This window comes from Vigna umbellata, chromosome 11 (assembly GCF_029865625.1).
Source record: "Vigna umbellata cultivar VRB3 chromosome 11, Vumbellata_1.0, whole genome shotgun sequence".
NCBI classification, from domain to species: Eukaryota; Viridiplantae; Streptophyta; class Magnoliopsida; order Fabales; family Fabaceae; genus Vigna; species Vigna umbellata.
This window is the reverse complement of record NC_142175.1, coordinates 31,997,988-32,012,554: the sequence shown is the minus strand read 5'-3', so window position 1 is coordinate 32,012,554 and position 14,567 is coordinate 31,997,988. Positions and strand designations below refer to the sequence as shown.

At 31.6% G+C, this 14,567-nt stretch overlaps 1 protein-coding gene across 2 annotated transcripts; it reads left to right on the top strand.

The window, feature by feature from the left end:
* Positions 1-4,881: 4,881 nt before the first annotated feature.
* On the top strand, positions 4,882-13,522 carry LOC124842615 (serine/threonine protein phosphatase 2A 55 kDa regulatory subunit B beta isoform). 2 transcript variants are annotated; one of them, XM_047319136.2, is made up of 14 exons: positions 4,882-5,357; positions 6,834-6,937; positions 7,050-7,148; positions 7,234-7,353; positions 8,278-8,481; positions 9,767-9,858; positions 10,065-10,183; positions 11,371-11,494; positions 11,717-11,840; positions 12,215-12,283; positions 12,370-12,461; positions 12,543-12,620; positions 12,704-12,774; positions 12,874-13,522. In XM_047319136.2, the coding sequence occupies exons 1-14, from the start codon at positions 5,246-5,248 to the stop codon at positions 13,008-13,010; spliced, it is 1,545 nt and encodes a 514-aa protein (XP_047175092.1). In that variant the 5' UTR covers positions 4,882-5,245; the 3' UTR covers positions 13,011-13,522. The 2 variants fall into 2 exon arrangements, with proteins under 2 accessions (XP_047175092.1, XP_047175091.1); XM_047319135.2 differs by having other exon boundaries at positions 8,278-8,484.
* The last annotated feature ends 1,045 nt before the right edge of the window (positions 13,523-14,567 follow it).

Here is a 14,567-nt window from a genome sequence, read left to right as displayed (position 1 = left end):
CCAGTCCCCTGCCCATTATTGAAAAAACCCTATTTTAAGAAGCTTCTCAAGTAGGGGGTCAGAAAAAAGTCCCAACCCCCAAAACCCCCTCTCAAGTGAGTTAGGGTCAAGGTTAAAGTGGGTTTTGCCCCAGCAAAACTTTAATTAAATTTTAGAAACAATATAATTTATATATACATAATTTATTGTAATTTTATTCTCTTATATATATATATATACATATATTATTATATTAAATATTTATGAACTAAATTGGTCAAATAAACACATTAGAAAGATAAAAAATGAGGTTTTATGTAAATTAAACTTGTTGATATAAAAAGTGTAATATTTGAAGTTTACATTTTAATCTTATAAACAGCCAGTCAAGTACAGAAATATGTTAATTAATTATAAACAATGCATTTAATATTATCAGTTTTTCATTAATAATTTTCAATTTATTCTTACATTTTTACTTATTTCTAAACTATTCATACAACCTGTTATATTGGTGGTATGTTCTTTGACTAATGTGAATACTTATTTCTATAAATTAGAATTAGCTTAAACGTTATTATCTTATTAAATGTATATTTTAATTAAAATAATTATCTTATTAATTTCATTTTGTTGGTAATATTTTGTAAATTAAATGTTATTATTTATTTAATTATTTCTAAAACTTACTATTTTGATAAACTAAAATAATTATTTATAACAAAAAATTATTTATAAAATTAACAAAAATTATTTATATTCATTTTTATAATTATGATAATAATGATCTTTTTAATTTTTTTCAAAAAAAAAAACTCAAACACATACATATTTTTGATTGAGATAGTGATATATATCCTTCAATTCACAAGCTTTATAAATGTTTGGCCTTATTTTTTTTCGACAATTCATTTAATCAAACATTTATCTTCCTTTTCTTTTTCTTTTTTCTGGTTCTTTTAAATCACAAAATTGATAAATGAGCAACATATGATTTTTTTACTAAAATTTTAAAAGAAAGTTGTATACTATTTTTGTAATAAACTGTTAACTCAACAATCAGAATCTATACATCACATCCAATCAGGCATAAAAAATAAATGGAACAATGATTAAGGTGATGTGTTTCTTTTTAAAATTTTGGTAAAAAGAAAGGTCCATGGGCTAGCCCTAACCCGTAGGGCTTTGGGGGTATTTAATCCTGTGGGCTTTTTTGGCCCCAACCCATGTGAGCTAGGGTCAATCCCTATGATGCGGGCTTATTTGACAAGTCTAGTCAGATCTCCCTCTGTCTGCTTCCATAAGCCTTACAAGTTTACTTCGCTTAAGCCTAAAGACTTACAATTAGGATTCGTACCTTCCCCACTACCTCTCACAAGTGAGAAGGACGTCTTTCCCTGTCTCATATACAAACGAAAGAAACAAAATCCGACTTTACAGTTATGGCAAGAAAAGATTTAACACAACCCAACGCACCAACAGTTCAACCATCTCAACCAACCACACCAACAACAACTTGGTCATGCCCATACATAGCTCGACAATCCACATACACAACTTCAAAAAACATCCACACAACTCAACCATGCATAAACAGAAGTCAGAAAGTCAATACATAGCTCGTTAAGCAAAACACACAACCCGACCAACACCTCTAACAACCCGGTCAACCCATGAACAACTCGACCAAGATAAAAAAACCTTGAAACCAACCTCAAAAACATTAAAAAAATGAGTTCTAGAACCTCCAAACCGATATCTTGAAACACCTCAGCCAAACCACCCAACTTGGTTCCACACAACAACTCAACTCCACTTAGATAACCCAACACAACACAATTGTACAACCCCACAACCACCTAGACAACCTGACACAACACCATACAACCCGACAAAAACGCTAACAATATTCAATATTTTTTTGGTACTCTAATTTAAAATGGATACAATTATAATTTCTCTCTAAATGTTTGGTGTTGAAGAAACAAGAATATTTCCTTGAATATTTCATAATATTATTATTTTTTGTTGTAATTTTTTATTAATTTATGAAAATTAATTAAGTGATATTAATAGTAAGAAAGCGGACATGGATATGATACGAGTATATACTCGTTATTCGATAGGATGGAGATGATATAAAACTTTGATACCTATTAGATATATTTTTTCTAAAAATTAAATATAGTATAAAGAAATTCTTTTCTATGTTTGCTCCATTATCATATGTAATCAGTTATCATTCCTAATCACGAGTCAATATATAAATTGGGTTGGATTAGCTTAACATCTTGCTAAATAAAATCAATGTCTATATATAACTTCATCAAATAATTTATTACTTTAGTGTAATTCGAAAAAAAAAATTGTAATGAATGTTTATTAAAATTATCAATTCTATTGTAAAGTATTGACAAAATTTCAATTAAAACATTCAAATTCACAGTCAGATAGTTAATTTTATTTATTTGTATTAATTATAAATGATCTTAAAAATTAAATAATTAATAAATTGTTTGACATGTTCTGTATTAAAAAACAACATAATAAAGTAACATTCCATTCCTAATAAAATAAACTAACATTACACAATAGTTAATAAATTAATATTTAATTTTAGTAGAGAAAATTATACTTTTAATATATTCTTTATTTGATTTAAAAAAATTACACGATAAAAATAGAAAACTTTTATCTTAATTTATATATTCAAATATTTAGAAAATATTATTAAAAAAAGTTAAAATAATTAAGTAAAATATATGTCTATATATTATTTTACATATTAAACTAAAACTTATATTTTTATATATGATTAAATAGTAAATTTAGGATGGTTTATATATTTTTCTCTCAAAGTTTATGAGTTCTAGCATTATTATTAGTATGTAATTTATAAAGTTTATGATTTAAATGGTGGTGTTTATGATTAAGTTTTATTATTTAAATATGAGACTTTTATAAAAAAAAACATTTAAAAATTAAATAATAATTTAGTGAGATATTGAATGCTAGAGCAGCGACGATTTGAATGTTTTTTTTTTCTAAGAAAATTTGAAATACTGATTGTATTTATATGATTAACATGTTATAATTGAAATAATATTTATCTAAAAACTAAACTTAAGTTAGCTCAACTATATACGCTTATGATATATAATTCTATAATTTTTATTTCTTAAGACTATTCATAACTTTCTTTTTTATCTTATTGTAATTTTGTAATATGAACTAAACATTTTCCTATTTAATCACATTTTAAATTAGATTATTAATATTATATCGTCTCAATTTGGATGGAGAAAAAATAGAAAAATTCAAACCAAAATATTTGGAAAGAGAATCTTATCAAATTTAAATAATTGATTAATATATTGTTTTATCAGATATCATATTCTTATTTATCATATTTATTTTGAAACTAATTAAACTTTAAATACTATTTTGTCTAACAAAATACGAGTTTCATATTTTGTTGAGATAGGACTTTAAAAAAGTAACTTGTTCTAGAAACAAAGACTTTTATCACATCACACATGTAAGAAACACTTTTCTCATGAAAATTTCAACAAATTAAATTAATATCTTAACCGTAAAATTTAAGTTTAATCTAAGCTAAAGATAAAAAGCATATAAAAAAAAATTTAAATTCATCATCCTAAATTTTGGATTGAAAAAAATAACTTTATTTTATGATTTTCTTTCAAAAGATTCATCACGTCTTTCATACTACTTACTATTTTTATAGAATAACACACACACACACTTATAATCTACAATATAATCTATAATAAATTTATGTCTTTCTTATATTATAGAATTTGATTGTATTTTAATAAAAAAAATCCAAAAATTGACATACAAAAACATATATATATATATATATATATATATATATATATATTTTTTTTTTTTTCGAAATAATTATTTTGTTAGGAATATATAAATAAATAACCCCACGACCTTCGAAGAACGTGGTTTGTTTTTCACTTTTTCTGCCAATGGTACGACACCCAAATGTTTGCTTGGTCATGATGAGGATAAGATTAAAAAAACACAATGCAAATGAAAGAGAAAACAGAACAAAAAAAGTAAGAACAAGTAATTATCCTAGGAATTAAATCAAAGTAGCTTAACATGTTGGATATTTGAAGAGCTAATTTTCCAATTTATCACACTTGTCAAATGGAATATGAATATGATTCTCTAACATTATTATTATTATTATTATTATTATTATTATTATTATTATTATTATTATTATTATTATTATTATTATGTACAAAAATTGTAATAAAGAAGACAAGGAAGTGTTTGGGTGGGGTTGAGTGGAAGCACTTAACAACAACACATCAATCACATTCTTCTACTTCCATATTCCATGCACACACCATTCTTATCATTTCTGCAACATAATCTCATGGGCTAAGGTTTCTTACATTGTTTTTTTATTTATTTATCATTTTTTCTACATTGAAAAGCACTAGCAATTCTCAGCCGTTGGATCATGCCCTAGTCTACTTCTCATTGGCCCACTTTTCTGTGATGGAAGAAGATCTCGGGAGGGTGGTGAGAGAATATCAGAGAGAAAAAGGTAAGGGCAAGGAAGTAATTTCGGTCGATCTCACCTTAAACTTTTTTATTTCATCGACAATTTTCTTGTTCTTTCACAAGTACTTTGTTAATTAATGAAAAATTCAACTAGTCTAAAAATTATTCTCTAACGTTACCCGCATTGATAACTGTTCTGTCACGGACGCTAGATGTGACGACATTTCGGCAACGCACCAATCAGAGTTGAACCAAAGGCGCAACTTTGAGAACCCTGCGTGACCGAAGCGTGAGGTTATCATGGACCGAGAAATTATATATATATTTTTACGTACGAAAAGAAGAAACAGGAACCTATTATTGAGAGAGAGTAGACAGAGAAGAGTGTGCGTGCGTGCGTGTGTTTTTTTTTTCATCTCCAAACCCAAAGAACCGATTACTCGGCCATTTTAATCCCCAAAAAATTCCCATTTTACTCCTTTTAGAGAGAGAAAGGACTGAGGTTTCAGGAGAGAGAAAGAGAAAAAAAATTGGGTTTTTTTGGGCGTTCTAATGGTTGAACTGGAAATCCAGAGAAGGGGATGATAGGAGATTAAAAAATTTGCATCTTTGTTTAGTGGGTGTTTCTATGATCTTGTGAGAACCGAGAAGGAAACCTTCGATGCGCTCTGTTGGATAGAGATTGTTGGATTTTCTGAGAACCGTTGATTGAGAAATGAACGGCGGTGATGAGGTCGTGGCAGCTCCGGCGGGTCCACCGCAGCCGCTGGAGTGGAAATTCTCTCAGGTTTTCGGGGAACGTACGGCGGGGGAGGAAGTTCAGGAAGGTAATTGTTCCTACGTTGCTTTGTCGGATCCAGTTGTTGATGTGTTGGGATTAGGGTTTGGTTCCTTGCTTTCGATCTGTTTCGGATCATGTTTCGTTGCTCCCTTGTTGTTTTGGATTCTGGGTCATTGCCTAATCGGTGTGTGATTGTGAGAGTGTTTTTTTGATTTGTGGGGGAGGGAAGTAGTGGTTGGAGGTTGGGTTTTGCATTGTGGATTCTTACTTGGTTGGAGATATGAGTTTAAAACCGAGCTGTGGGACTTAATGATGGTGGTTTTGGTTAAGGTTTGTGTTTTTAGCTTGAGGACGTGTTGCTAGCTGTTTTTGTTGAGGTGGATTGGTTCGTTTCTTTTTTTAATGTGAGTTTGGCTGCTAGGTCTTAGATCTTAGTGGTATGGAGTTTGGTGAGTGGCATTGGAGTTTGGCTTCAGAGGTCGGGTTGGTGGTGTTTGATTCGTTGAAGTATTGGTAGTGATTTTTTCCCGATATTTGTAAGAGGAAGAAACACCATTTTCTGTCAACAAAGGAGAATAATAATAAATATCGACAACAAAACTGAAGCAATGTTTTCCTTTTCTGTAGTAGTTAGTTAGATATTTGACCGTACTATTATAGTAAGGTGGCTTTTGGAATTTGGGTTGGGTAGTTTTGAGGAAAGATGAGGATGAGTATGCATCGAGCAACTAGATGGTTGCACCACAATATTTTATTGCAATGCTGTTTCAACATTGCGTCTCTTGCTAGTTGGTATTTTTATTGCTACAACTGATAACCTATATATGGTTTGGAAACATTGTCCCTCAGTGCCTGCCTTTTGGCCATTACACAGAGCTTTGTTCTTAGTATGGTTAAAGAAACGTAAACCACCAAGTATCATTTAAGTTCAATTTCCCAATCCTCACCAAAAATGGGAGTTAGCAAGGACTCAGATTAGAACGATGTTTCTTTTTTGGACACAGTGTGATTGAACTGTGAAATATATTCATGATATAAATTTTTTTATTTGAGGGAAGAACTAGAGATGTTAGTTCTCTTGAAGTTTTGTCTATCTAAACCTGTTTGATTCTAATTTTGGATAGCTCTGGAAAATTTTGACATAATACACCATAAGGCTACGATGGTACTTTTGTTGAGGTTTGGACTTGGAGAACGGACTTAATTTCTTTAAGAACTAAAACCTTCTGCTTTTCGAAAGTTGATATAACTCAATGCAAACATGGAGTACTCATCTCAAACTGTAATTAAGATCTATTTCATGGTACAAGGGTTTAAGACACTATAAAGAATAGCAATTTCAACACGGATGTTCTGAACCTGATGAGTTATTTTTGGGTATTTATTCTCAGCATATTGACATCCATAACTTAGTTGTCAAGTCAAGGCTTCTAGTTTGGAGTGATTGACATGATTGGGTTAGCTTTTGTTGCAGGTTAATGTGTATGTTTCCTAATTATTTGTGCAATTTTTCTTTATACAGTGGACATTATTTCTGCTATTGAGTTTGACAAGTCTGGTGATCATCTTGCTACCGGTGACCGTGGTGGGCGAGTAGTTCTCTTTGAGAGAACAGATACAAAAGATGTAAGTCTGATTTTTGCTTTAGCAATTTCTTTCATAAACAAACTTAGATTTGAAAAATTCGATCTTGCATCCTTAATTTTGTAATATCTATGTATACTACTATATCTTGCAGCATCGTGGATCAAGAAGGGATTTGGAGAGGATGGACTATTCTATTAGTAGACATCCTGAGTTCCGTTATAAAACAGAGTTTCAGAGTCATGAACCTGAGGTAATTTTCTATCATCAGTTAATGCTCCCTAAGATACCAAAGGACCAGAATTGTTAATATCTATGGCTTGTAATTGTTGTTTCAGTTTGACTATCTTAAGAGCTTGGAAATAGAAGAGAAAATTAACAAAATCAAATGGTGTCAAACCGCCAATGGTGCCTTATTCCTTCTATCTACAAATGACAAAACCATCAAATATTGGAAGGTATGAAGTGAATGCTCGCTTATGAAATGTTGAAGGCTATTTAAAGTCATTTTATTTATTAATGACACACATGGTTATAATTTTGTTGAACTAGGCTTGGTTCCTTGTTTCACATGCTTTTTAATTTATATCTGTTTGTGGACATATGTTGTAGCTAACAAGGCTCATAAACATCTACGTTGGAATGGAATCTATTGTTGGGCTTAACTTTTGCAAATTTCAAATTATGTTTTTAATCATTGGTTATGGCTGAAATCATTTTACAAATTGATTTTGTAGGGTTAAGTTAGATTCCTAATTTAAGTGCAGAATTGTATTTTTTGGGCAGATGTGTTTGCGGTCCTGGAGACCCATGGTTCTAAGTGTGAGGGAGAGTCTATGAGTGTCAGTTGGGCCTTTTTCTGGGGCTGCCTTAACTGCAGACTGAGTGGTGTTTAGTGCCACACTGGTTGTAGATACGACTTAAATAAAGCTTGGGCAAACCTTACCACAGAAACCGGTTTGTGGGGTTGGGTTAGGTCCTGTGCCCAAATGCTAGGAGTTCCTTTATATTGAACCATTTTTTATGGTGCATATATTTGTCAGCTGTTCGTTTTTAAAACCATTAATGTCATGACTTCCTTACTAAGCAATTATTACTTGAAATTACATGATGAAAACATTTTTTAATTCAGTATGTCATTGTAATGTCTAATTAATTAAATGACTGGTACTTTCATTATTTTAAGAGGATAAGCAAATGTGCAAGATGGCTATGCTGTTCAATGAATCCCCATGGACTTTGCCCTTTGTATTTTCTTTAGCATATATTCAAGATGAATTTCTTCTGTGATTGGAATTTCTCTGTTTTTTTTCTTCGTAAGATTTCACATGATTGATCTGGCTTATAGGCTGATTCGTATCTTTTCCTTGAGAATTAAACAGGTTCAAGAAAAGAAGGTCAAGAAAATTTCTGACATGAACGTTGATCCTAAAGCAATGGGAAATGGCTCTATTGCGAGTTCAAGTAGTTCCAGTAGCTCTAAATCATTTCTTGCAAATGGAGTATCTCCAGATGGACCATACAATTATTTAAGCAACGATTTCTCATTTCCGCCAGGAGGAATACCTTCACTAAGATTACCACTGGTAGTTGTGTTCAGCCCTTCCAGTTTATTTATTTTTTACCAATATTTATTTCTTGGGGATAAGAAATTATGGTATGGTCTTTTACGGTGAACAACTATAGTTTATTGAGTTATTAAAACATATCCGTCTTGTTCCTGTCCTCATATCCGTCTCTGTTTTTAAGTTATTAAAACATCTATAGATTATTAGGTAACTTAAACAATGTATCTTCGATGTTCTCTCTTGACCTTAGCTTTGTTTTATTTGGAAAACCATTCTTTTTTCTTTCTTGCCACACAACTTTTCAACCATTGTTCGACTTTTGTGATTTCATTCAAAAGATGTATTGCATTTCAGAAAACACAAACCGTAATTTCATTAAATCAAATAGTTTTTAGGGCACATATTTGGTGATTTCTATTTTTTTTAATATTCTAATTTATTGTTTGTTTTTTTCACATTAGAATATCTTACTCATTAGTTTTTATTCGTGTAAACCCTTAGAATGTGTGTCATTTTGACATTTAATCCTTGATAATGTCATGTTTTATTTGTTGTCTTTTTTTTTTTGGGTGTAAAAATATTATTTATTTAATATTTGAAATAGTAAAGGGCAGGTATCTGTACACTCGTTAGCTGAAGGGAATGTATATAATAAGATAAAATTTTCGTACTCTAAGTATGGGGATGGAGATAGTCAAAACTGCACTTGCCGTGCCCTATTGCCATCATGGCCTTCCACCCCTCCCTTGCCCTCTACTTTCCCCCAACCTAATACCATGTTAGTTTGGGTCGGGTGATAAAATCTTAAAGGCCCAATTTATTTTAAATAATATTTTTACTATTAGAATGTCATCGGAGATGTTATAGACCCTAAACTCTAGTTTATTTCTGAAGAAATCTTTAAGGAGGCATCAGGAAAATAATCAAATCCCTATACGAAATTACACATGATTAGGATTCCAGAATTTATATTTGAAAATGAAGGTAAATAATCAAATCCCTATACTGTATTGCTGAAAATGAAGGATTACGAGACCAATATTCTAGTAGAGGTAAAATCGGATCAGCTTAGAGTCTATGGTTATTCCAGGGGAACGAACTATGCATTTTGCTATGTAGAAACTACTTCACAACAGTTGAATCGTAACTAACTTACATGTTTTCTTCTCAGTTGATTGTTCCATCCTTGTTTGTGACTGTAATTTAGTATGTAGTGAAGCTAGTTTTCAAGCCTTGACATTTTCAATTACTTGTTTGAATTGTAGTTCAATTAATGCTAACTCATTGGTTGTAAAATATGTAGGTAACCAGCCATGAGACGAGTTTGATGGCTCGATGCCGAAGAGTATATGCCCACGCACATGATTATCATATTAATTCTATTTCAAATAACAGGTGATTTGAAACCTTGTGGCTTCTTTTGTTCAGCATTGAATATTGCTTTTGGTTATCTTTATTTCTGTAAATGTAGTGTTGATTTGAAAATGTTCTACTTCTATAGTGTGTTTTTTCACTTTTTTGCTGCACCTTTAATTTTTTGCTATCATGATTTTCTGAAATCTGATCAAATTGGACTATGGTATGTTTCAAATATCTTCTAGCGATGGCGAAACTTTCATATCAGCTGATGATTTACGAATAAATCTTTGGAACTTGGAAATTAGCAATCAAAGTTTTAATATTGTTGATGTAAAGCCTGCAAATATGGAGGATCTGACTGGTAAGTTTTCCCTTTTGTATTTTTATGATTTGTTGAAAATGTCCATCTGTTGCTTACTTGGCATAGTTTATCCATTTAATTTTTAAATAACAAAACTTAAAAGCAGTATCTAGTTACTAGTGGGTGTTACTTCTATCTAATCAAATCAAAATATAATACTGGCTGCAAAATGCCAATTTTGTTGTCTAGATGCCTTGTAAGTTGTTGAAAAATAATACAGTCACTGAGATGAAACAAAATGCTTAGTCCATTTTGATGGGGAAACAGTACAACCATCATGTAAGTTTTGTCCTTTAAAGAAGTGATGACAAAATGAGAGTTGTAGTTATCTGAGGTCTGTTGCGTGTAAATTGTCCTAGCCCGATCTTTGTGATGTTGAAGGGAAGTAAGACTGGGATTTAATTTAACCTATAAGAATCAGGGTTTTCCGGGAGAATTAAGAGTATATAACTGGTGGACTGAGATTCGTTGGTTGTATGTCTTAGTAAGGGGATTCACACCCAACTGGATGGAATTTTAAGGTTGGATTGATGGTTGTTTGCTTTTTGTGAATAATATCTGCTGTATTAGTGTTTAGGTTTGACGGGTGAGGGTAAATTTTAATGATGTAGGGCTTTTTAATAAGTGAATTTTTAATGAAGTTTGCCAAGGAAACATAGCCTTTGCAGTTATTGCATATAGAATTTGATTGCAGCATATTGTCAGGCAGATAGCAATATGTTTGTAATTCTGATTTTTGGTTTAAATCCAAGCATGACACTAGTTTGAACAGACCTCCTATTAATAATCCTGCAGGAATGATTAAAATCCTAAACCTTTGCATGGACCCCATCATTTTACTAAACAATGCTAATATGTCAAAAACGGTGTGTCTATGATGCAAGGTGTTACCTTGAATGAAGTAAACAACACCCGAACTGTATGCATGCCTTTGTGGATCAAGCAAGGCATGATATGGTACCTAACTGCCACCTATGGACCCTTCCCCAAAAAAGACCCAGTAATAGAACTTGTTCATTGTCATACTAAAACTTACTAGAATTTCAAAGAGATAAAAACTTGCTAATCATGTGGATTGGGTTTCATAAATTGAAGGTTTTTTTTAATTCTTTTTTTGTAAGTTACTGCTCTCATTTCTAATTTTTGTAGTTTTGGTTGAGCTTTGATCTTAGATCCTGTTCTTGCAGAGGTTATAACATCAGCAGAATTTCACCCTACACATTGTAATACATTGGCATATAGCAGTTCAAAGGGTTCTATTCGTCTAGTTGACTTGCGGCAGTCAGCATTATGTGATTCTCATGCCAAACTGTAAGCTTATCTTTTGCATGTTGCTGGTTTACCGTATAGCTTATACTTAAAAGTGTTGAATTTATTGGGAAAATTAAAGGAAAATAAATTATTCAACTCGTTCTTTACAGGGGAAATCAATTTTTGTCTATAAAGAAACATTTTTCTGGACTCTCGTATTATATGTATACATTTATGTAATTTCTCGTCCCTGGTAGACTCAGAAAATTGTTTATTGTACAGATTTGAGGAACAGGAGGCCCCTGGATCCCGATCATTTTTCACAGAGATTATTGCTTCTATCTCGGACATAAAATTTGGAAAGGATGGAAGATATATACTTAGTCGTGATTACATGACCCTAAAGGTTAGAGAGATTTATTATTCCAAAATTCATGATTTCTTCAATAAAGCTGTTGGGAGTATTTGTATAGTTTATTGAATTGAACCTCATGAAACATGGTTATTTGATCTCAATGATACGGTTCTTGCTTAGGGTGAAAGAGTCATCAAGTTCAATTAATTTTATGGAAAATTTGGTATTTGTTAGAAAACAATTATGGTGGTTGATGATATCCATGGTCCAACATTTTTCTGTTTAATTTTTATTTTACAACTCTTTGTTCCTGGGACATTCAATTCAAAGGATCCTATTGTCGAACTTTGTTTGGATACCCTCTCTACTTGTTAGAATCTAAATCCCTCATCTCAATATTTCATCTTCTTTTACTTGGATGTCAGTTATGGGACATCAATATGGATTCTGGCCCAGTTGCTACATTCCAGGTTCATGAGTATTTAAGGCCAAAGGTTAGATTCCCTTGTTTACATAAGCTATGAGCCATGAATCTCTTTTGCTTTATCAAGTCATACTAACGGGCTCTATTTTTCTCCAGCTCTGTGATTTATATGAAAATGATTCAATTTTTGATAAGTTTGAGTGTTGTCTAAGTGGTGATGGATTGCGAGTTTCAACTGGCTCTTACAGGTGTGTGATTCAATTTTAATCTATCTGTGGTTCTGATATTGTTGAGCCTGCATCTTACTATTTTGTTTAATTTGATGCCAGCAATCTATTCCGTGTGTTTGGTTGTGTTCCTGGAAGCACCGAGGCTACAACTTTGGAAGCCAGTAAAAATCCAATGAGGTAATTTTATTCATGAAGCTTTAAAAGTAATTGTGGTTTAATCAGGCTCTGTAGCATTTATATGAACTTTTTCATTTCCTCAGACGTCAAGTTCCAACCCCATCAAGGCCTTCTAGATCACTGGGAAACAGTATAACAAGAGTTGTAAGACGTGGTCAGTTCTCTATTCAACCACTGTGTTTTCATGATTTATCTTGTTCTTCCTGTAGTATATATCAAGCAAGAGTTGGGATATTTTGGTTATCTTGAACAGGAGCCGAAAGCACTGGGGTTGATGCAAATGGGAATTCTTTTGATTTCACAACAAAGTTGCTGCACTTAGCATGGCACCCAACTGAGAATTCAATTGCTTGTGCTGCTGCAAATAGCTTATACATGTACTATGCCTGAGGAAAAAGATGATTGGAGGACATGTATCTGCTTTGGTTGACCTGTTTTTGGGTTGCTTGGAGAAGGCTTCTTTACCCTTCTTACCAACCATTGAGTTGGAGGCTACATTAACTCACACTACAAGTGCCCTTCAAAATCTTTAGCAGGAGCTTTTAGAAAAAGATCCAGAAGTGGCTGTTTCAAAATTCCTGGGTAGGCAGACCTTATTTTGTTTCTGGATGGGCAGCATAATCTTTTTTTTTTTTTTTTTTCAATTTTCCTCCTTCCAACCCTAATATTCTTTCCCCCTTTTTTTCTGTATCTTCTTATAAAAAGAGAAGGTGCAGTCAATGCTTCATATTGTGTTTGGCTTGCAAATGAAGAAGAAAATGTGATTGTAGCTCTCCTACAACAAATACTAAAGGATGTTCAATATCTGCCACTAGGATAAAAGATAAAATGTAGTTCTTTTCTTTTTACCCAGATGTCTTGTGGGATGGAGCAGTGCAAACCTGCAGTGCATCATTTTTTCATTGATTCTTTTTTCTGTTGGGAATTAATTTGTCACTGTTTCAAAACTTTTGCTGCACTTAGTCAATTTTTGTGTAAAATGTCAAAAGGAAGTAATAATTCTAGGTTGCAATGATGTAGGATAAACTGGATTCTCTCTGCTACCAATTTTTTATGGTTTTCTCACTCGTTGGACTTTTTTCCTTGAGTGCTCTCCAGAATGTAACGTTATCAAAAATCAATTTCATGATTTGGTTGCTCAGCAATTTTCTGTTAATTTATTTTGGAAAATGTATATTTCAATAGTGATCATCAATGCTTAACCATTTAATTTGAAATTTGTTATATTAAAGAACCATTAAGTGTGGAATAACTACCTCTTTATACTATTAGATGGTCCAATATCTTTCTCTCTTTCCCCCCTTAGATTAGGGGATTTGTTTCTGCACCTCCATGTTTTCTTCCTCTACTTCCTAAATTTTCAATTATACCCTACTTGAAATTAATAGAAAATTATAGTTTAAGATTTTTCTTTCATATTTTAATTATAGTTTTGGATTCGTAAGCAAATATAAAAGATTAATTTGAATTATAAATTAAAAAATAGATATATATATATATATTTTAAATTATATAATTAGTATTATAAATTTATATTTTAGATTAAACAATTACATTAATAATGTAAATTTATATTTTAAACTTTATGTTTTAAATTTGAAAGTCTACGTGCAATGTTTTTAATAAGAGTAATTAAGTTATTTTACCAAGACAATGAGATACAGGCAGAAAACATTAAACATGGGGATGCACAAGAAGAAATCCCTTTAAATTATTTGGGCCAACTTCATTGTACTTCCTACACCTTTATATCATAGAAACTTTCCATTTTCTCTTTCTTGGATCTGTAATTCAAAAGTAAAAAAAAAAAAAAAAAAACCACTTTTGGATTGTACTCTAGAAGTAAAAAATTATTTTTGAATTAAACAATTTAAAAGTTAAAAATCACTTTTAAAATTTTATTTCATAAGACAGTTATTAATATTTTTGTATCTAGTTTTGCATCAC